This window comes from Camelus ferus, chromosome 3 (genome assembly GCF_009834535.1).
Source record: "Camelus ferus isolate YT-003-E chromosome 3, BCGSAC_Cfer_1.0, whole genome shotgun sequence".
Classification (NCBI taxonomy): domain Eukaryota; kingdom Metazoa; phylum Chordata; class Mammalia; order Artiodactyla; family Camelidae; genus Camelus; species Camelus ferus.
Genome location: NC_045698.1, coordinates 34,507,297 through 34,529,543, shown reverse-complemented (window position 1 = coordinate 34,529,543; position 22,247 = coordinate 34,507,297). Strand labels below are relative to the sequence as shown.

Sequence of the window (22,247 nt, the reverse complement as noted above, 5' to 3'; positions counted from 1 at the left end):
TTAATTTCATTGTTATATCCTTGATTCACACTGGAGAACAGAACAGCATTTCTTAAGTAATAAAATGTGAACTTTTCAAAGATAGAGATAAAGCCTTCCTATTTCTTATGTTCACCATAGAATATAAATGAAATATTTAGAATACATATATAATCTTATATAGCTTGAAGTACTCTAGATCAGTTCTGTCCAATAGAAACAATGTGAATCATACACAGAATTTTAAATTATCTAAGACATTTTTAAAAATGACTAAAAAGAAACAGGTAAAACTTAAATCATTATTTTCCTAGCCCAACATATATATGAAATATTTTCATTTTAATATGTAATCAATATAAAATTATTAGAGATATTTAATGCTTTTTTATACTAAGTCTTTGCAATCCAATGTATATTTTATACTTAACAGCACACCTCAGTTCAAACTAGACACACTTCAAGTGCTATATGGCCACATGCTTCTCTATATTAATTTTTAAGATCTACCAGCAGCATAATACGGAGAAAACACTGGACTTGGAAACTAGAAACTTGGGCCGTATCAGTTAGGAGCTATATGATTGATATTAGTCTTGTTTTATTAACTTCTCTAGGTCTCGGTATCCTTTAAAAAGAAAAAGTTTAGAACAAATAACATATAGCTTTCACATAACTCAAATTATAAAATGATCATCTTAAGTACACTGGAATATACTTCAAGTTTCTAAGTATTAATAAACTCAGGATAAGCAAAACTAATTAACTTGACAAAATTTATTGGTTGTATTTTGTAAATACTCAAATATAAGAAATTGCTAATTGTGCTAATCATTCTACTATAATTTTTTTTCCAGATTTCTACTTAGAGGAAATTAACAGTTATTCTAAAAGATAGACCAAGTAGCCAAATTAAACTGATTTAGGGAAAAGTTTAAAACATGATCTGGAGAATAATTTCTAACATCACTAAATGTACTGTTCAAATTCACTGATATTTATTGAGCACATTAAAAAAGGAAGATAAATGATACTGAGTGTGTTTTCCCTGGTAGGTGCTTATAATTCAGTAGGCAGGGTAAAATATTACAGTTTGAGTAAGAAGACTATGCCTTATTTAACTAATGATCTCCAGAACCTAGCCACCTGTGCTGGCATGTCGCAGGGTGCTCAACAGTGTATGAATGAATGTGATACAAAAAAAGTAAAACACAATACCATACTATACGAGTTGTAAGAAAGGAACAAATCAATCAGTCTGGAAGTTTAAGGGAAGAGAGAGCACATTCATTTGGGGGTGGGAAAAAGGAATCAGGAAGAAGATTAACATTTAAAATGTATTTTGAAGACTAGGTTGAAGTTCACAGGCAGGGATAAAGATGAGAAAGGGAACAGCATGAGGAAGGTTGTAGATGGAAGAAAGTAGATAGCAGGTTTGGGGATAAGGGCAGAAAGGAGAGTTGAGGCATAGTGAAGTTATTGCTTATATTGTGATGAACTTGAATTGTCACTAAAGTACTAACCTATCAGTTAAGGAGCATATCTATTAAACTTAGGCCTTTCAAGGTGTTTGAATAGAGTATTTTGGATTTATAAAAATGTCAGAGAAGAAAGGGTCTCAGTATTCAGGTAATACATATAACTGTTTAGACCAGGGGTCAGTAAACAGCCAAACAGAAAACAGGGGTCACATGGTCTCTATTACAACTATTTAATTCTACTGTTAGAGCTGAAAAGTCATAGACAATATATGAATGAATATAACTGTTAAAACTTGCTCACTCACTCACAGGTATATGGCCTTGATAATGCTACTTAATGTCTCTTAAACATCAGTCTCCTTGGACTATAAAATGGGAATAACTGTTCCTGCTTCATAGAGCTGTAGTGCGAATTTAAGAATGAAAAGCACTTAGCATAGTGACTAGCTCATGATTTAAGTGTTTATGAATGTTACCTTTAGCAATGATGATATCCATTACCTGAGTCTGAAAGAGAATTATAAAGCATTAAAAGTGTTTTCTAGAAAGCAACTCGTTCTGGAAATCTTGTTCTTCATTGTAATGATACTCTACAGGGCAGTCTTTTATGTCAAGGGAGATGATGGTCATAACTTTTTCTTTTAAACCATTTAAAAGTAAAGGAAATGAGAAAACTAAGGAGATGAAAGGTAGGTTATTCATTTTCAGAGCAGTCCAAGTGCACAAATTATCTTTTTGTGTGGTAGTTGTACCCTAACCTCCTATTTCTAGATACTACTGCAAGGTAAACATTTAATGCTCATAAATGAATTGCCAGATTTTACTATCAACACAGAATTATCTATAGTAACAAAAACATTTTTCCATCTAACACATACGCTGCATAAGGCACTGGGCTAGACAGTACAGAAATAAAGATATAGATGAGCTGGTCCATGGGCTTGACATCCCTAAATCTATAGTTTTTGAGCGTTACCCAATCCAACTTCTCCTTTCAAAGATGAAGAAATAATATTTATCAAAGTCAAAGGTATAGTGAAATACAACTTGCTCAAGCTCTCCTGTTGGGTAGACAATTATAGAATAAGAATCCTAGTTACCAGCCTCTTAATCCAACAGTCTTTACATATTAGTGCTTCTGAATCATTTCTTTTTAATGCCTTAACTTACCAGAACATTGGTTCACACAACCTTAAATAGCACTAGCTCAAAACAAAATGTTTGGTTTGGAGGGGAGGGGAGCATCCATTTGTATGCCCCTCCACCACTATGTACTTACCCAAGAGGAAAGAATGGAGGGGATGCTAGGCAATTTGGAAAAGACCCTCCACCCCATGATTCTGTACCACTTTAATGTTGTTCATTTAGACTTGCCACCACAATAGCTATGGAAATAGGACTTACCTATGTAAAGACATATATTGCAAAATGTTAAATAAATGAGACATCCCAAGTACTATATCGAATTCAAGGGTGGAATAATCATTGAGGATTTTCTCGGGGAAGAAGAGTGGCTTCAAATTCTTGAGTAGAGGAGAATATTTTAGAAAATCCATGATTTCACCAGATAGCAAGTGTCCATTACATAGGTTTTATGCTAAGTGCTAGAAACAAAGCAGTGACTAAGGTCAATATAATTTCTGTTAGCTTGTAGGTTAAGATTCCTGATCCACTGTTAGTCTACAGTTTTACAAGGTACCATCTACTAATCTTTTTCAAGTTACACAGTCTATTGACTTTGATAATGTGCCTCAATTCTCGTTTCCTCGGGAGACAGAAATCAGACTGGAGGAACACTTGATTTCAACAGTGGCAGTGATTAGTTCACACCTGCAATTCACATGTCAACTATAATCATGCAGTCCTTGTGCCCACTCAGAGACTAGCCAGCTATTTAACAGTTTAATTAGACTTCCTGTTATTAAACTCACGCTACAGACATTTTCGAGGTGTCAGACATGAAATATGGCAGGCTGCAAAATGAAAAACATTAACAGAACTATTGTTGATAAGCTATATTATAATTTGTAAAAGAGCAATGTAAATGTGAAATTAAAATAATATTTTAAAGACTATGACTACTTTGAGAACAATTATGTAATTCAAAAATTTGGAAACTGCCAAAAAAGTGTCCACAAGGAAACGCACTTATGAAATCTTTTTCTTTTCTTTTCTTTTTTTTTTAAATTTTAGAAGTCTACCACTGGGGCTCAGAGTATAGCTCAGTTGGTAGAGTACACGCTGAGCATGCACGAGGTACCTGGTTCAATTCCTAGTACATCCATTTGAAAAGGAAAAAAAAAAAAAGTCTACTACTAATAAAATAAACTGATGATATACTATTATATACTTAACTATATTCTAAGCACTTTACTTTTATTAACTCAATCCTTCCATTCCTTCCTGTACAAAGTCATACAAATAGAGATCTGCTATGGATTCAGACCCAGGCAGTTTGGCTTCAGCCTTAATCACAAGCTATATAATACTAATTTGGGATGAAAATATTTCAGACAATATTTATAGTGCTTTCACATTTATGTGTCAAATATGTTAGATAACACTAATAATCTTTAACACTTATTTATCACTGCCTTATAGGAATAATGTACTTAAATGGGCATTATCTTATTCAAATAATTGGACCAAAGAGAACAACAAAATGCAGCAGGTACAAATAAATGCACAGTAGTGCATTTAAATCCAAGAGAGAAACAGCAGAAATAATAGGTAGAGGGAGGTAAGGGTCAGAACTAATAGTTACCAAGTATCTATTATGTATCAGGTTCTGGACTAAGTACACCTTGAGATAAGGACCATTATTTCAACAATGAAGAAACATTAAGTCCACGATGAAATTAATCCAGAATAACGTAGCTTCAAGTGGCATAATAAGAATTAGAATTCACACTGCCTCCATTCACTACTGAACAGCAGAAAATGAGGAAAAAAAGACATTTTGCACTTTTGTTGATAGCAAGACCAATACAGGCGAACAGTTTTAGGTGGCTACCTCAAAAGTTAATATACTCTTAAGCTGTATTAATATCATTGTAGAGGTGAGATTATGCTTGGTACTAGATGCATCATGTCTATAAAGGTGGCAAATGTAGACTTAGGGCTCACATGAAATTTTAGAGGGAATATGATCATAACTATTTTCAAATAACTGAAAAGCTATTAGGTGGAGTAACAGACATGAGATTTTGGCTGAAAGTAAGAAAATAATAAACAGAGATGTCAAAACTGGAATGGGTTGCCTTATGAAATGTTTAATTACAGTTTAAAAACCAAATGTTAGTGATTCTGCAGAGGGAGTCGTAAACAAGGTAGGAGTTAGACAAGTAGTTTTATTCCCTGCCTCTACTTCAAATTTAGAGCAGTTTGACTTTTACATGTTATATGTGCATGTCCTCTTAGATTTTTTTAGGGGGGAGAGGGTGTATTCTGATGCTGTAAAAAAATAAAATCTAAAAACCACTAGATTAGATACACTGAAAGACTTCGTTCAACTTAATGACAGTCAGGGAGACAGAATGTGATTAAGGTTAAGAACATAAAATCATATCTTGATTTTATCATTTGTCAAAGGAAAATAAAAACAGACCAAACTTACCATTTTTTTCTGCAAAGGCAACTGCATCTTCTTTAGTACTGAAAGTTAGAACCATGTTGGACAAGGGATCAGCCCTGTAAGAAATAATTTTTTTTTTCAGAATTTAACATTAAGCTTTTGCTGGAAACACAAATCAATATTTAAAATAAAGTAAAATGTTTAGAAAACAAACCATCACTATACTATCAAATAAGTACACTACTGATGAAATTACTTATTTTAAATAATTCCTTTAAAACTTAACTGTCTGAATATGTTTTTCTGTGTTAAATCTGGGAGTTTTTTTAACATGTATTGTCAAATTAAAAATCTGTAATTGCAAAAACATTCAGCAATGTTTAGTCTCTAGAATCATTTATTCAACTTAAGAGAAAAAAGAAAGAAAAATTAGAGTAGGGAAAAAAAAAACCCAAGAGGAATTTCAAACTAACCTTATAAATTCAGTACCAAAATTAGAAGGAGCTGGGCCAAGATGGTGAACTAGGAAGACCCTGAACTCACCTCCTCTCATAGACACACCAAAATTACAACTATTTACAGAGCAACTATTGAGAAAACCCAGAATCTAGCAGAAAAGACCATCTCTAACTAAAGATATAAAGAAGGAACCAAAGTGAGACTAGTAGGAGGGGGAGACTCACAAACAGGAGGATAATTACAATGCAGTTTCTCCCCAAGGAGCAAGGAGTCTGAGCCCCACATGAGGCTCTCAAGCCTGGAGGTTCTGCACTGGGAAGACAAGCCCCCAGAACATTTGGCTTTGAAGGCCAACAGGGCTGTGGGAAATAGAGACTACCTCTTAAAAGGTTCACACAAAATCTCACACACTCTGGGATCCAGGGAAGAGCGGTAATTTCAAGGGAGACTGGGTCAGATCCTTTTGCTGATCTTCCAGAGTCTCCTGGAGAGGCAGGAGGCAACTGCAGCTCACCCTGGGGACTTAGAAGACTTTTGGCAGCAGCCGTTTGGGGGAGCTCATTCTACTACAAGGACAGTGTTACTGACAAGTGCCATTTTTGGAATCCTGTCTAGCTTATTAGTACTAGAACCTGGCCCAGCCCACCAACCTGTAGGCACCAATACTGTGGTGCCTCAGGCCAGGCAGTTAGCAAGGTGGGAACAGCCCCACACACTAGGAAGCAGGCTACCTTAAGACCTCCTGAGCCCATAGCTACCCGGGACATGGCCCTGTCCACCAGAAGGCCCTGTAGTCAGAGGCCCCAGGACCACTGCCGACCCTAAGCTTGGCATACAAAACCCAGCCCACCCACCAACAGGCTAGCACCAGCCCTGGGATGCCACGGGCCCCTCAGTCAGCTGTCCTAGTGTCTGGAACCACCTACAGGCGAGCCAAAACCAGCTCAAGGACCCTCAGGGTCCTGCAGCGAGAGGTCCTGGGACCCAGCTCCACCTACCAGTGAGCCAGCAAAAAACCACAGGACTCGGCTTCATGCACCAGTGGGAGGACATTAGCCCCCAGATCCTGGGCCCAGACTCTGCCCACCAGCAAGTGGTCACCAACCCCAGGACCACTGCAGCTCCACAATCTGCCTTATCAGGACCAAGCAAACATACCAGCAGGCTGACATCAGCACTGAAACACCTTGGACTACTAAGCCAGCTGACATGGGGTCCAGCTCCCTGCACCAGGGTGCCAGCACTAGTGTTGTGACACCACAGAACCCACAGCTAGCCATGTCAGAAAACAAACCCACCCACCAGTAGGCTGACACTAGACCCTGGAACCCAGCTCTACCAACCAGTAAGCCAGGACTAGCTCCATGCCCTCCTGGGGTTCCACAGCCAGCTGCCTCTGCACAAGGTAAGGCCTGGTGAAAAACTGGACCAGGGGCCACCCACGCCTACCAAATTGCCCACAGTAGTCCGCTTGCCACAACAGAAGGACCCACGCACCCCACGTAAGGGGCAACCCCTAGATCATATAGCTTTAGTGATGAGAGAGGAGCATGGTGCTGGGATGCAGAGAACATTTCCTATAAAAGGCCATTTCTCCAAGGCTGGGAAACATAACCAACCTACCTTCTATTTATATAGAAACAAAAACAGAAAATTAGGCAAATGAGGCGAGAGGATGACGTTCCAAACGAAGGAACAAGATAAAACCCCAGAAGAACTGAGTGAAGATATGCAGTCTATCTGATAGAGTTCAAAGTAATGACTGTAAAGATGATCAAAGAAATCGGAAGAATGAACACAGTGAGACATTTAACAAAGAGTTAGAGGATATAAAGGAGAACCAAACAAAGCTGAAGGATACAATAACTGCAATAAAAAATACACTAGAAGGAATCACAGGAGATTATAGATGATGCAGAGGTATGGATCAGTGAGCTGGAAGGAAGAGTAGTGAAAGTTACTGAAGCTAAAGGGAAAAAGAACAAAGAGGAATGAAGACAATTAAAGAGACCTCTGGGACAACATCCCTATGTTAAACATCCCTAATCATTAGAGAGATGCAAATCAGTACCACAGTGAATGGTGTTGAGCTATCACCTCACACCTATGAGAATGGCTATCATCAAAAAGACCACAAATAAATGTTAGCGGGGATGTGGAGAAAAAGGAACAAATCTTTGTGCACTGATGGTGGGACTGTAAACTAGTGCAGCCACCATGGAAAACAGTATGAAGGTTCCTCAAAAAAACCTAAAAACAGAATTAGCAATATGACCTAGCAAGTCCACTCCTAGGCATATATCCAGAAAAAAATGAAAACACTAATGTGAAAAGATACATATACCTCAGTGTTCACAGAAGCACTATCTACAATAACCAAGATATGGAACCAACCTAAGTGTCCATCAACAAATGAATGGATAAAGATGTGGTATAAATATACAATGGAATACTACTCAGCTGTAAAAAAAAGAATGAAATGTTGCCATTTGCAACAACTTGGATGGATCCAAAGGGTATTATGCTTAATGAAATAAATTAGACAGAGGAAGACAAATACTGTATGTTATCACTTATATGTGGAATCTAAAAAATAAAACAAATAAATAAATATAACAAAACAGACACATAGATAACAAACTAGTGGCTACCAGTGGAGGGAGAGAAAGGGGGAGGGTACAAGATACGGGTAGAGGATTAAGAGGTACAAACTACTATGTACAAAATAAATAAGCTATAAGGATATATTGTATAGTTCAGGGAATGTAGCCAATATTTTATAATAACTATAAATGGAGTATAATATATACAATTTTTGAGTAACTATGTTGTACACCTGAAACTAATACTGTACTATACCTCAATTTAAAAAATTCAATATCAAGAAAATTGCTGATGAGAGTGCAATTATTACTACTATCATTACTGCCCCCCACCCCAAATAGATGGCGACAACACTCATTCTTCTTAATGAACGTTCATCATTATGGAGAATACTCTTCAGAATATATCATGTTGACAATACTCTTTTCAGCATTTGGCCAGTTAAAAAATGAAGCTCTAAGATCTGACAACTGTGTTCTTCAAACTAGGATAGTGGTAATATTTACAAATCTACATAGACTCTACAAAATAACCATAAGTTCAGAAATGTCACTTTTATTAATATGTTTTTAAAAAGGTAGAACACTGTTTGCTACAAATGTTTACTATGAATATTTAAGGTAAGTATAGCATTCTGTGAAGCATCGTAAGAGATGTGGAAGTAAAAAATATAGGAAAAAAGGCTCAGGAAGTAATTTGGATAGTGTAAAATAAGACATATACCCAGCAGAGAATACTTGGGAAACAGCTCTCACTGAAGTGAAGATCCACAAATTGTTGCTGCTGAAGTTCTGGTCATACAAAATGGTTACTATTCTGGGATGCCCATAAGATCCCGATATGCCAGATTAATCTTCCTAAAGTTCAACTTCCAAACTCACTGTCCCCCGTAAAATCTTTGAAAGAAAGGGAACCATAGTGGATTAGATCCAAGTTTACACAGCTTTTCCTCTAAAGGTACTCTCCAGTTTAGACAGCTAGGAGCATCAAGAACTCAAGCAGAAAGCCGTAGTCTTATCAGCACAAGAAGTTTGAAGAAGGACTTTAGGATTCCCAGAGAAGCTGGAAATTTAGGGGCAAAAAAATGTGAAAAGGAGGAATTCATGGAGCAGAGAACTTTTGAACTACACAAGAATCTACAAGGCTCTAAAACAATAGCTGAGAAGGCTAAGAGAACCGAGCAGAGATTCCACCTGCTTGCTACACAGGAGACTGAGTTTGGAGTTCCACAGAGTTAGAAGGACTTAGTAAACACCTTGAGCTTTCCATCCAAACCTCAGGAAGGTCATGCTTTTTATTTTTCAACATTATGTTTCAGAACTAGGAGGAGTAAAACTGCAACAGACCTACTCCAATAAAGCATAAAATATATCCTCCATAAATTCAAGGTTTTCTATCAGTAATTTAACTGTCTGCTAGAACAAAATTCGTCACAATACCACTGGGATTAACTAGATAAGCATAAGAGATAGGGAGTTAATAGATTATTAATACTTCTAAATACAAACTGGTTTGATCATTAACTGATAACTAATGTTTCAGGGGCCAATCAGCATATTAGTAAGAAGTCATACATTCACCAAAATATATGTGTAAGAATTTTCATTTTAGAATTATGCATAATAACTCCAACTGAAAACTACCAAATGCAGTTAATAAATAGTGCGTAGGATGAATCTTGTATATAGATAAACATATTAAAATCTCATGTGACTTAAAAAAAGAGTAATCATAACATTTCAACCATTAGGTATAGACAGTTACTCCTTTCTTTAAATTAAATTGTTTTATTTTTAAAAATGGAGGTATAGTCAGTTTAAAATGCTGTGTCAGCATATTTCTGGTGCACAGCATTTCAGTCATACATATACATATACTGCTTTTCATACTCTTTCATTATAGGTTACTACAAGATATTGAATATCACTCCCTATACTATACAGTAGAAACCTGTTTATTTTATATACAGTAGTTAGTATCTGCAAATCTTGATCTCCCAATTTATCCTTCCTCACCCCCTTACTCCCCTCCCCTGTAACCATAAGTTTGTTTTCTATCTCTGTGAGTCTGCTTCTGTTGTGTAAATAAGTTCATTTGTGTCTTTTTTTTTTTTTTTAAGATTCCACATATGAGTTATATCATATGGTATTTTTCTTTCTCCATCAGGCTTACTTCACCTAGAATGATGATCTTCAGCTCCATCAACATTGCTGCAAATGGCATTATTTTATTCTTTTTTATGGCGGAGTAGTATTCCATCATATAAATGTACATCCAGCTCTGTTCTTTTTCCTCAGGATTGCTTTGGAAATTCTGGCTCTTTTTTGGTTCCATATAGATTTTAAGATTATTTGTTCTAGTTCTGTGAAAAATGTCCTAGGTAATTTGATAGGGATCACATTAAATCCGTAGACTGCTTTGGGTAGTGTGGCCATTTTAACAATATTAATTCTTTCAATTCAAGAGCATGGGATGTCTTTCCATTTCTTTAAATCATCTTTAATTTCTTTAATCAATGTTTTGTAGTTCTCTATATATAAGTCTTTCACTTCCTTCGTCAGATTTATTCCTAAGTATTTTATTGTTTTGGATGCAATTTTAAAAGGGATTGTTTCTTTACTTTCCTTTTCTGATATTTCATTATTAATGTAAAGAAATGCAACTGATTTCTGTGCATTAATGTTGTATCCTGCCACCTTGCCTAATTCTTTTACCAGCTCTGGTAATTCTTAGGGTTTTCTATATATAGTATCTATATATAAAATCACGTCATCCACATATAGTGACATTTTTACCTCTCCTCTTCCAATATGGATCCCTTTTATTTCTTTTTCTTGTCTGATTGCTATGTCTAGGACTTTCAAGACTATGTTGAATAGAAGTGGTAAGAGTGGGCAGTCTTGTCTTGTTCCAGATTTTAGTGGGAAGGCTTTCAACTTTTCACCATTGAAAATTATGTTGGCTGTGGGTTTGTCATAAATAGCTTTTATTAAGTTGAGATGTTCCCTCTATACCCACTTTGGTAAGAGTGTTTATCATAAATGGGTGTTGAATTTTATCAAATGCTTTTTCTGCATCTTTGAAATGACTGTGTGATTTTTGTCCTTTTTTTGGGTGGATGTGGTGTATCCCATTGATTGGTTTATGTACATAAAACCATCCTGGTGTGCTGGGATGAATCTAACTTGGTCATAGAGTATGCTCTTTTTTATGTGTTGTTGGATTCTGTTTGCTAATATTTTGCTGAGGAGTTTAGCATCTATGTTCATCAATGATATTGGGTTATAGTTTTCTTTTTTGGTAGCGTATTTTTCTAGTTTTAATATCAGGGTGGTGGTGGCTTTATGTGAGTTTGGAAGTATTCGCTCTTCTTCAATCTTTTGGAAATTTGAGAAGGATCGGTATGATTTCTTCTTTGTATGTTTGGTAGAATTCCCCACTGAAGCCCAGATGGTCCTGGACATTTGTTTGAAGGGAGGGTTATTTGTTTGTTTGTTTTGCTGATTCTATTTCATTTCTAGTGATCCATCTGTTCAAGTGATCTATTTCTTCTTGATTCAGTTTTGGTGGACTGTATATTTCTAGCAACTTGTCCATTTCTTCTAGGTTGTTCAATTTGATGTCATATAGTTGTTCATAGTATATTCTCTAACAGTTTTTTGTATTTCTGTGGCGCTGGTTGTAATTTCTCCATTTTCTTTTCTTATTTTATTTGTGTCCTTTCTTTTTTCTTGTTGACCTGGCCAGAGGTTTGTGGATATTGTTTACTCTTTCAAAAAACCAGCTCTTGGTTTGACTGGTTTTCTCTATTGTTTTTTAAATCTCTATTTTATTTCCTCCCTGATCTTTATTATTTCTTTCCTTCTGGTGACTTTAGGTTTTGTTTGTTCTTTTTCTAATTCTTTCAGGTGGCTGGTTAGGTTGTTTATTTGAGATTGTTCTTATTTTTTGAGAAGCGCCTGCATCACTACGGACTTCCCTCTTAGGACTGTTTTTACTGCATCCCATAGATTTTGTGTGCTTGTGCTTTCACTGTGATTTGTCTCAAGGTATTTTTAAATTTATTCTTTGATTTCATCAGACCCATTGGTTTTTTAGTTGCATTTTGTTTAGTCTCCATGCAGTTGTTTTTTGTTTGTTTGTTTTTCTTCCTCATTTTTCTTTCTGTGGTTGATTTCTAGTTTCATGCCATTGTGGTCAGAAAAGATGCTTGAAATAATTTCTGTCCTCTTAAATTGCTGAGGCTTCTTTTGTGTCTGAGTATGAGGTCTATCCTAGACAATGTTCCACGTGCAGTTGAAAAGAATGTTTATTCTACCTTGTTTTGTTTTGGGTTTTTTTTTTTTTTTTTTGGAATGTAAAGTCCTAAAAATACAAACTAAGTCCAACTGTTCTATTGTGTCATTTAGTTTCTCTGTTGCCTTACTGATTTTATCTGGAAGATCTGTCCAGTGATGTTAGTGGGGTGTTAAAGTCTCCTACTTTTATTGTGCTTCCATCAATTTCTCCCTTTATGTCTGTTAGTATTTGTTTTACATATTTAGGTGCTCCTTTATTAGGTGCATATATGTCAACATGTGTAATATCCTCACCTTGTATTGCTTCTTTAATCATTATATGGTATCCTTCTTTATCTTTCTTTATGGCCTTTGTTTTAAAGTCTATTTTGTCTGATATGAATATTGCTACCCTTGCTTTCTTGTCATTTTCATTCACGAAATACCTTCATTCATGAAATACCTTTTCCATCCTCTCACTTTCAATCTATGTGAGTCCTTCACCCTAAAATGGGTCTCCTGTAGGCAGCACATGGTAGGCTCCTGTTTTATTATCCACTCTATAGACAGTTACTCCTTATAAATTTCTTTAACCTAAGTATGTGACTTATAACACTCCATATATTACATGAAACATAAAACTGAAAGATACCAACACCTAAAAAACTATGTCTATAAATCATTTTGCCAAACAAAATAGAATTCTATTTAAAATGCAACATGGGAGATATTTTTAACACAAATTCTCCCAGGTACACTACCAAAAAAAAAGACGTTAAGTTTCATACTTCTCTAAAATGAGACATAATTTAAATAGGTTACTACTTTCAACTGGAGACTGAACTCATATAATGTCCCAGGAGTCTCAGTAAGAAAGACAATTTTCTTGAAATCTAGCGATTTTCTCAAGTAGTGGCTCTTTTCATTCAATGAGGCGGCAGCCCTGCTTTTTAACATTTGGGCCTATTCCACCATAAGGATTAGGCCAGTAACTTCATTAGTGCCACAGAGTTTATGACTACTTTATTCCAATACCTGTAAATTTACTAATCACTAGATGTCAGGAACTTACAAGTTTACCTCAAAGTAGCCAATTTCTAAACTCATCTCCTCCTCTTATAAATAAAAACTTACTTTATAAAGAAATTTTATTTTAAAAATAAATAAGGCTTGAGAAGCAAGATGGCAGAGTAGAAGGACGCTTGTAGCTCACCCTCTCTCACAAATACACCAAAACTCACATCTATGGACCCACTAAGCCAACCAGAGCACCTGCCGAACTCCGAAAGAATATCGCCCTCTTCGAAAGACATGCCAAAAATCTGGTAGGAAAAAAGAAAGAAGAAAAAGCAAAACAGTGCGGGACTGATCCCGCGGGGAGGGAGCGGCAAAGGAGGGACAGTGCTCGTTCACTGGGTCTCCCCTCTCCAATGGAGAGGCCAGCGGGACGGAGGGGGAGCCTCCAAGGCTCAGATCTGCCCCGAGCACCCCATGACAGACAGAACTAAGTTAAACGGGCACAGAGGGTCCCTGTGACACCCAGCCCGAGACACGAGCCAGCAGCTGGGGCCAGGACAGGTCGCCTGAGCCGGGCGGAGGACTGGGGCAGCTGCACTGAGGCAGCCTTAGGGGAATGCAGGGTGCTGCATGCGGTGGCTGGGAGGGGATATGGAGCAGAACAACCTCAGTCCCCCATAAATTGCGAAAAAAGCAAAGCAACACGGCTGGTGTGCCCTGGGGGGAGGAGGGTGGTAGCCTTTGTCTCCTCAGACCCTTGCGGCCATTATTGGCGCTTCTTGCAAGAGAGGCGGGGCGCAGCCACAGCCGCCATATCCTCCTGTGCACAGTGCCCAGGAAGGGGCAGGGCCGAGACCTGAATCTGCACCCAGGGGCTCCGCAACCTCCTGGGCAGGACTGAGACTTGTTTACAGCCCAAGGCAGATAGCATCTTTCTGCCCTAGCCCCTCAGAGAACTTGCGCCACCAAGACAAACAAGGTGCTGAGATTTGGCACGGAGCAGGGGTGGGGCCATTCCACGGTTTACCCCGAGCCTGCCTATGGAGCGCTGACCCAAGGTGGAGCAGGCAGCTGCACAGAGCAGCGGAGCTACTGGCGCTGGGAGAGGGTGGGCGGAAACTCGCCTTCCTGGCAGGAATGCAGCACCAGACCATAGTGCTGGGAGGGGGCGTGATCCGACCACCTGCCTTGCCCGAGCACAGCATCTGACTGCGGCATTGGGAGGGGGAGTGACCCACCCGCCCACCAGTTTTATTCCTGTATAGGCTTTAGATAGATAAATAAATAAACTCCTTAAGGACCACAATAGATAACTGATACTCCTTAAGCCACAGTGCCAGAGAGATATGAGCAATATGAAGAAGCAGAGGAACCACTCCCAATTAAAAGATCAAGAGAAATCCCCTGAAAGCACAATCAAGGAAATAGACACTGATGGCCTGCTAGATCAAGATTTCAAAAAAGGACTGATCAAAGTACTGAAGGAACTAAAAGAAATAGTGTTTACAGATATAAAATATATCAAAAATGAAATAGAAGCTATAAAGAAGGATCAAGTAGAATTAGTATACTCATTTGCTGAGATGAGAGCTGACCTAAAGGCTGTACAAAGCAGGCTAGATAATGCAGAGGAACGAATAAGTGACCTAGAAGACAGGACAACAGAAAGTACCCAATCAGAACAGCTGAGAGAAAAACAAATAAAAAACAATGAAAACAATATAAGGGACCAATGGGATAAAATAAAGCATGCCAACATAATAGGGTTTCCAGAAAGGGAAGAAAGAACAAAGGGATTGAAAAGGTATTTGCAGAAATCGTGACTGAAAACTTCCCAAACCTAAAGAAGGAATCAGAGATCCAAGTACAGGAGGCTCAGAGGGTCCCAAACAGGAAGAACCCAAACAGACCCACACCAAGACACATCATAATCAAGATGGCCAGAGTCAAGGATAAAGAAATGATGCTAAAGGCAAGAGAAAAACAGAGTGAGTTACAAGGGAACCCCCATAAGGCTCTCAGCTGATTTCTCTAAAGGAACACTACAGGCCAGAAGGGAGTGGCAAGATATATTCAAAGTCCTGAATGAAAAAAAGATGTAGCCTAGGATACTCTATCCAGCAAGGCTATCCTTTAGAATAGAAGAAGAGATAAGGAACTTCACAGACAAGCAAAAACTAAGAGTTTAGCAACACTAAACCCATGCTGAAAGAAGTATTGAAAGGTCTACTCTAAATAGAAAAGAAGCAGGATGCTACAAAAATGAGGAACTCATAACTGGAAAGGTGATAACTACCATGAATTCCAAATAGAATAAACACAAAATTGTAAAAGAAGACATCTAAATAATTAAGAGTGGGAGAGGGAAGCAAGGAAAGCCACTGTGGAAAACAGTATGGAGATTCCTGAAAAGACTAGGAATAGACTTACCATAGGACCCAGGAATCTCATTCCTGGGCATATATCCAGAAGGAACCCTACTTCAGAATGACATCTGCACCCCAATGTTCATAGCAGCACTATTTACAATAGCCAAGACATGGAAACAGCCTAAATGTCCATCAACAGCTGACTGGATAAAGACTAGGTGGTATATTTATACAATGGAATACTACTCAGCCATAAAAACTGACAAGATAACGCCATTTGCAGCAACATGGATGCTCCTGGAGAATGTCATTCTAAGTGAAGTAAGCCAGAAAGAGAAAGAAAAATACCATATGAGATCATTCATATATGGAATCTAAGAAAAAAACATAAATACAAAACAGAAACAGACTCATAGACATAGAATAGAAACTTGTGGTTGCCAAGGGGGTGGGGGGTAGGAAGGGACAGACTGGGATTTTAAAATGTAGAACAGATAAACAAGATTATACTGTATAGCACAGGGAAATATATACAAGATCTTGTGGTAGCTCACAGCAAAAAAAAAATGTGACAATGAATATATGTATGTTCATGTATAACTGAAAAATTGTGCTCTACACTGGAATTTGACACATTGTAAAATGACTATTACTCAATAAAAAAATGTTAAAGAAATAAGTAAAAGTGTCACTAAATTATTAACACTATTCATAAGATGTATCTTAAACTAATAATATATAGCTTGGGGACCATGCTAAGAGTGATCACAGTGTCAGCCATTTTTATCTAATAAATAGTACTCTGAAAGAGCCTGTTCTTACAGTTTACTCTTCTGGGCCACGATTATATATAAATAATATACTATGGAGGTCTATTATATAAATAATATACTATGGAGGTCTATATCATTGAACATAGTGGTATCTACACAAATGGTCTCAAAAAGTATTGTCATAAAGCGTACTGTATATAAAAGAGTTTGAAAATCAGCATATTTAAAAGGAAAAGCTACATAGAAAAAGAGAGTTGAAAATAATACTCAAATTAAACCAATGTACTCACGTTGATGCCCAACCCATCAAAGGATTTTCCCATCTCTCTCTGGTATCAAACTCCATCTTCCATTTCTTCGTGTTGTTTACTCCAGACTGCATGTTATTGCGAGCAGGAACAAAGATCCTGACTTTTCTAGTCTTGATATGCTCTTCTGGAACGCCAGTTAAAGTAGTAATATCCTATGGAAAAACAAGCAAATGTGTTTCTCTTTTTTTTTTTAATTTTTTTATTGAGTTATAGTCATTTTACAATGTTGTGTAAAATTCCAGTGTAGAGCACAATTTTTCAGTTATACATGAACATACAAATATTCAAAACAAATGTGTTTCTAAAAGCCCACATACACTTTAATGTACTTTTATTGCTTTCTATATCTTGCAATTTGATTTGGATTATTTATAAATTTTTTTATGCTTTCTGGCTTATTTCACTACTTTGTTATTTTACCATATAAACTGCTATTTTGATACCTGGAAAGCTATATTGGGGGAGTGGTAGGGTACAGTGGGAAACAGTTGATAAAAAAAAATTTATGCCCCTTTGGTCCAACAAAGCATTGGTAATTTTTAAAGAGTCTGTCAGTAAAACACATGTATGCAGTAGACTCTTATTTCATGAGCAGGTGTAATTGGTCAGCAGAGAAAGAATATAAAGAGATATTAAAAGTAAAGGAATATAACAAGTGACTAACTTTTAAATAGAAAAAAAATCTATTACCAGCAATTTCTGTGTCAAACTCTTACAACAAAGCATTCCCTTCAAAAGAAGGCCTGAACCCTTTTGTAAACAATTAGAATCAATTAACAACTTTAATTAGCATTTTTATTTAGCTCCCTTTGGTGAAATATACTGAAGAGAAAACGATACATCAAATCTAATCTGCAAAGAAGAGAAAACGATACATCAAATCTAATCTGCAAAGGTAAACCAAAAAATCTGCACAATTTTTGCAGAAATGTGAGATGAAAACAATGGTAACTTTCTTGACACTCTTTCTATAATTCTATCCAGTAACAAATGCTCAACTGATGAATGCGTACAATTTGATGCCCCATATAAGATATATTTATCAAATTATAGTGGCAGTCAGGGTAAACAATAATAATGTAATTCAGAGTTTAAGTCTCCATTTAGCAATGGTAAACTACTTCAAGTCAGATCATATAAGGGTCAACTATACCATTCTTATAAATGAAGCATTTTAAAATCACAGTTCACTTACTAAGGTAAATTTTAAATAACTGGTTAAAAACAGCAGGTTTAACATGGAATTGATTAAATGAAATTATGAAAACAAGAAAACTTAGCCCATTTTGTCAATTTTAATTTCATTGTGTTATGTCCTCTAATGAAGGCTAATGTTTATTTGTAGAATCTAATCAATGCTGTGGACCAAAGAATAAGTATAAGTACTTAGTGCTGCAATATGTACTGGAAAAAAACTAAGTATACTTCTGACTTGACTAGTCCTTCTACCCACAGATTAAAAAAAACAATTCTTTAAAGTTATTTTAGCTGGCAACCAATCCCCTTCTTAACACAATACCTCTCTACCTGTATGAAGAATTAGGTGTGGTTACTTTGTCACAGCTTGTCTATTTGGAGAAACTATTAAAATGGTCCATATAAATGTTTACATGTACTTCTAAGTACATGTCTACATTAAAAAACATTTCTTTGCATATAGGATAAAATAAAAATGAATACAATCGGTATATAATTTTTAAAGGCATGAATATTAGTTTTAATTACTAATTTCTAATTGTCAAGTTCAACTTCAAAGAAAAGTAATTTCAGGTATTATTACATTTAATGACTTTCTAAAGCAAAAGCTTGATCTGGGAAGTCCTTAATGCTTATCCCTCCCCCACTTTGAATTCACTACAGTATCTGTAATCTGTCATATTAACTTATTATTTAATATCATGTATCTTCACATTGATATGTCATATTTCTTCAGCTATAGTTGAAGCAAGGTATAAACAAACACTATACATGTGTTACAAAATTATGGGGCAAGACATCCTTTCCAAGTTCTGTAGCAACTCTATTCTAGCTGAGATCATAAAAACTGGAGCTATAACTTAGCTATTCTTTAAATTAAGACTTACAGAAAAGGAAACAGATTAAACTCTTAATACCAGTTACCTCAGAAAGCTGAGATCAGGAAACACTTAGTTTTTCTTAATAAATGTCTATATTGTATATACATATACATCAAAGTAATTAAAAAACCAATAAAGCTTTAATAAAATGAAGAGTATTTCTTGATTTGTATTATCAAAGTAGAAAGGGACAGAATGATTTTTTTAGGATAGAACACCTCTTTAACATAAGTAGCTACAAAATGTTGCGAGGCTCCTAGCTACCAGTGCTTCCATGCTTCCTCAAATTATAGCAATTATTTATTGATCTCTTCCCCCAGTAAAGCTGGCATTAGAACAAATGAGTTTCTGAATTTTGAAGCCCAAGTTATTCTGACATAGAATCCCTGTCTTTGCCTGCAGAAGACATGTAAGGTACTGCAGCTGAGTTGAACTGCTGCCAAAGACAGAATAAAAAGGCTTGGCATCTCTCACATACTTGACACCTAAAGGGCACAGAAGCTCTAACATTCCTAGTCCCTGTAGGCACACTCCCAGTCTAGACAAACTGATTTCTCACACTTTTAAAATGCATCACAACACTCTATTGTTATCATTTCACCCACACAGCTTCAGCTGGTGACAGAAGAACCTGTCCTTTAAGCGACATTTCAATGGGCTAAAGCTCCCATTCCAAGATTCCATTAAAACAATGTATTACTTGAAAAGAACTACAAGGCACTATGTGGAAATCTTGTGTCTTCAATGCTTTGCTTTCCCTCAAAGTTCTCACTGACCTACCTGCGACTCAATTTTTGAAAATAAATAAATAAACATCTGCAAACTACTTAAACTTTATTAAACTAATGATAGTCTCTCTAGATTTCTACTTCTCTATTGCAATATGGATCATGTGTAATTTTTTTAAAAACCCATTTATAAAAGAAATGTTCTGAAGATGTCAATACTGTCTTTTACAGACTTCTCATCAGATTGGTAAAGTTGATAATTTATAAATATTAAGTCATAAATGTTCTATAATTACAAAAAAGTTAAATCACATAGGATATGAGAAGCCTTCAAGTTGGCACCTGTAGAACCTCAAGACTCACCAGTTAATCATTATCTATAAATTCTAATAAAACAAGTTATCCTATAGATAATATACACAGACTTACTGAATTTTAAAACTTCTAATTTTTAAACAGTTGGGTCAAGCATGAAACGTATATTTCTATTAAACAATGTCACTATCTTAATAAAATTTCAGAAATACAATCTTATATACAATATACTATTTTAGGAAACAGCAACTAATTAGCTAATCATGATTCATAGATTAAAGAGCATTCAAATAAAAATTTGCTACTGAAAAGAAGCGATTCATAATTTCAATGTTCTACTCTTTCGGTACTATCTCTTCCACAATTTTAAACTCTAGAAGAGCTGATAGCTGACCTTCCATTTTAGAAGTCTTCTTAAATGGAAGAGGAGTTTAAAAAATCATTAAGAAAGTATGTGCCAGTATATGTAAATGAACTTTATTTTTCAAATACCAACTTCCATTATAAAATATTAGTTTTCCATACAAAAACTGTATGATTCGGTTATCAACTGTCCCCATTTATCGTGTGTGAATTCAACTTTTTTCTTTTTTAAACAAAGGAAGCAGGGAACAAGCAATGGGAAGTTGGTGTCAAAATGCAGAAAAACCTCCCAGCAAGCTACTTGCAACCACCCAGGATTTAGAGTCTTGCTGGCCGCTCTCTTTTCAATACCAGAATTTCACACATTTCAATGACTATTATGACTTCAAAGAATCAAATTTTCATCATTGTCCGTCATCTGCCGGTTGATTTGTATAAAGGAGTTCTTCTGCATGCACTCCAAACAAAAGCCTCCTTACTTTTGTGGCTATATATCAAGTTTAAAAGTTTTGTTTGTGACAGTTGTGTCTTTGGTAAATTAGGGTAACACTGAAGGAGTGCAGCTGCTCTGCAGGAACCTCCTTTTTGGCACCATTTCACTTAAATAAAAACTGAATAATTAGCTTCTGCCTTTATTAAACCACAAAAATGCCACTGGCCTTAGTAATTACTTCCGGTTGCCCCACCCACTTAAGCTTAATAGTTTATACTTGTCATAAAGAGAAATAAATGAAAAAGGTTTTCACCACTTTAAGATGAATTTGTGATAGGTCTTTCAGTATACCCAGAAGAGCCAAAACTCTCACCAGGCTTTTTGGTAGTAAGTTCACTAAACTGCACGTTGTTATGGATCAATGTTGAAAAGTTTTAATAGAGTACATACTGGAACATTAACAAATACTGCTCACAGAAACATGTTCTATTGCAGACTATTAGTTACCAATTAATTATGTGTTAAAATCTATTTTAGGGCTAAAATGATCTAAATTTGATGACTGTGTTTATATTGTACTTCAACCATGAAAGATGTTAAAAGGAAAATAACATTAGATCTGTAATAAAAACTTCCTTTCAAGTACCCTCAGATACTTAACACAAGAAATTCATTAAATGATCTCATAAATAATGAAGGACATTTTACAAAATAAAATTTACAGTTTGAAAAATAATAAAGAGTTGGCAGATAGCATAACCATATGTATTTACTTAGCACAGAAGAACTTTAAACACTTCTAAAAAGTTAGTGGCCACAGTGATTAAAGGTACAATCAAAACTGTAAAAATAAATTAGAAGTGTGCTGGTGGAACTAATTTTTGTTTGTTTGTTAAAGCAACACATTGATCTGGGAGTCCAATCAGATAGTGAAACAAGTGTTGAAATATGACATCTATTCTATCTTGCATTATCGGGCAAAGCTATCATGAAACCAAGTTTAGTTTTAAGTGAAACGTTGTTAAGACAGAAAGAGATCAGGCAAATGATGTGGTAATCATAGAACAAGTAAAAAACTAAGAATTAGAAATGTGTCTCAATCTCAGACTATTTTCATTACTCCTAGAACCTTCTGAGCAGGACAGGGTAGAGCAATGGTTAAAAGCAAAGGGCTTAGTCAAAACTGGTTAGAATCCCCACTTAGAACTTTTGTCAAAAACAGTGAGCATGATATACGTTAAGTAAATTTAAGTATGCAACTACATCCTGAAAAGTCTATGACATTCATGAAAGTAAAGGAATAAGGTACAATTTACCTTTATTCGTTTCAGTTCAAATTGAAAGATCCAACTATGCCAAGTTATCTATGCCAGGGACTAAGGAGAATATAAAAATAAGACTTTATTCCTGAATTTAGGAGGTCTATAATCTGTGCATCCATAGGAGGGAGGATAACTAAATAATCATTACTGTAAAATACAATATT

The 22,247-nt window shown here is 36.0% G+C and overlaps 1 protein-coding gene across 2 annotated transcripts in view; it reads right to left on the bottom strand.

Moving 5' to 3' along the window:
- Positions 1-22,247, bottom strand: part of NDUFS4 (NADH:ubiquinone oxidoreductase subunit S4) — a 98,334-nt gene that overhangs the window by 12,965 nt on the left and 63,122 nt on the right. The window contains exons 3-5 of one of the 2 annotated variants that reach the window (XM_032472078.1): positions 16,824-16,996; positions 5,077-5,150; positions 1,937-1,967 (exon numbers count right to left, since the gene is read on the bottom strand). In XM_032472078.1, the coding sequence (XP_032327969.1) occupies positions 1,939-1,967; positions 5,077-5,150; positions 16,824-16,996 (276 nt within the window). In that variant the 3' untranslated portion in view covers positions 1,937-1,938. The remainder of the gene's footprint in view (positions 1-1,936; positions 1,968-5,076; positions 5,151-16,823; positions 16,997-22,247) is intronic. The other variant, XM_006185921.3, reaches the window with a different exon arrangement.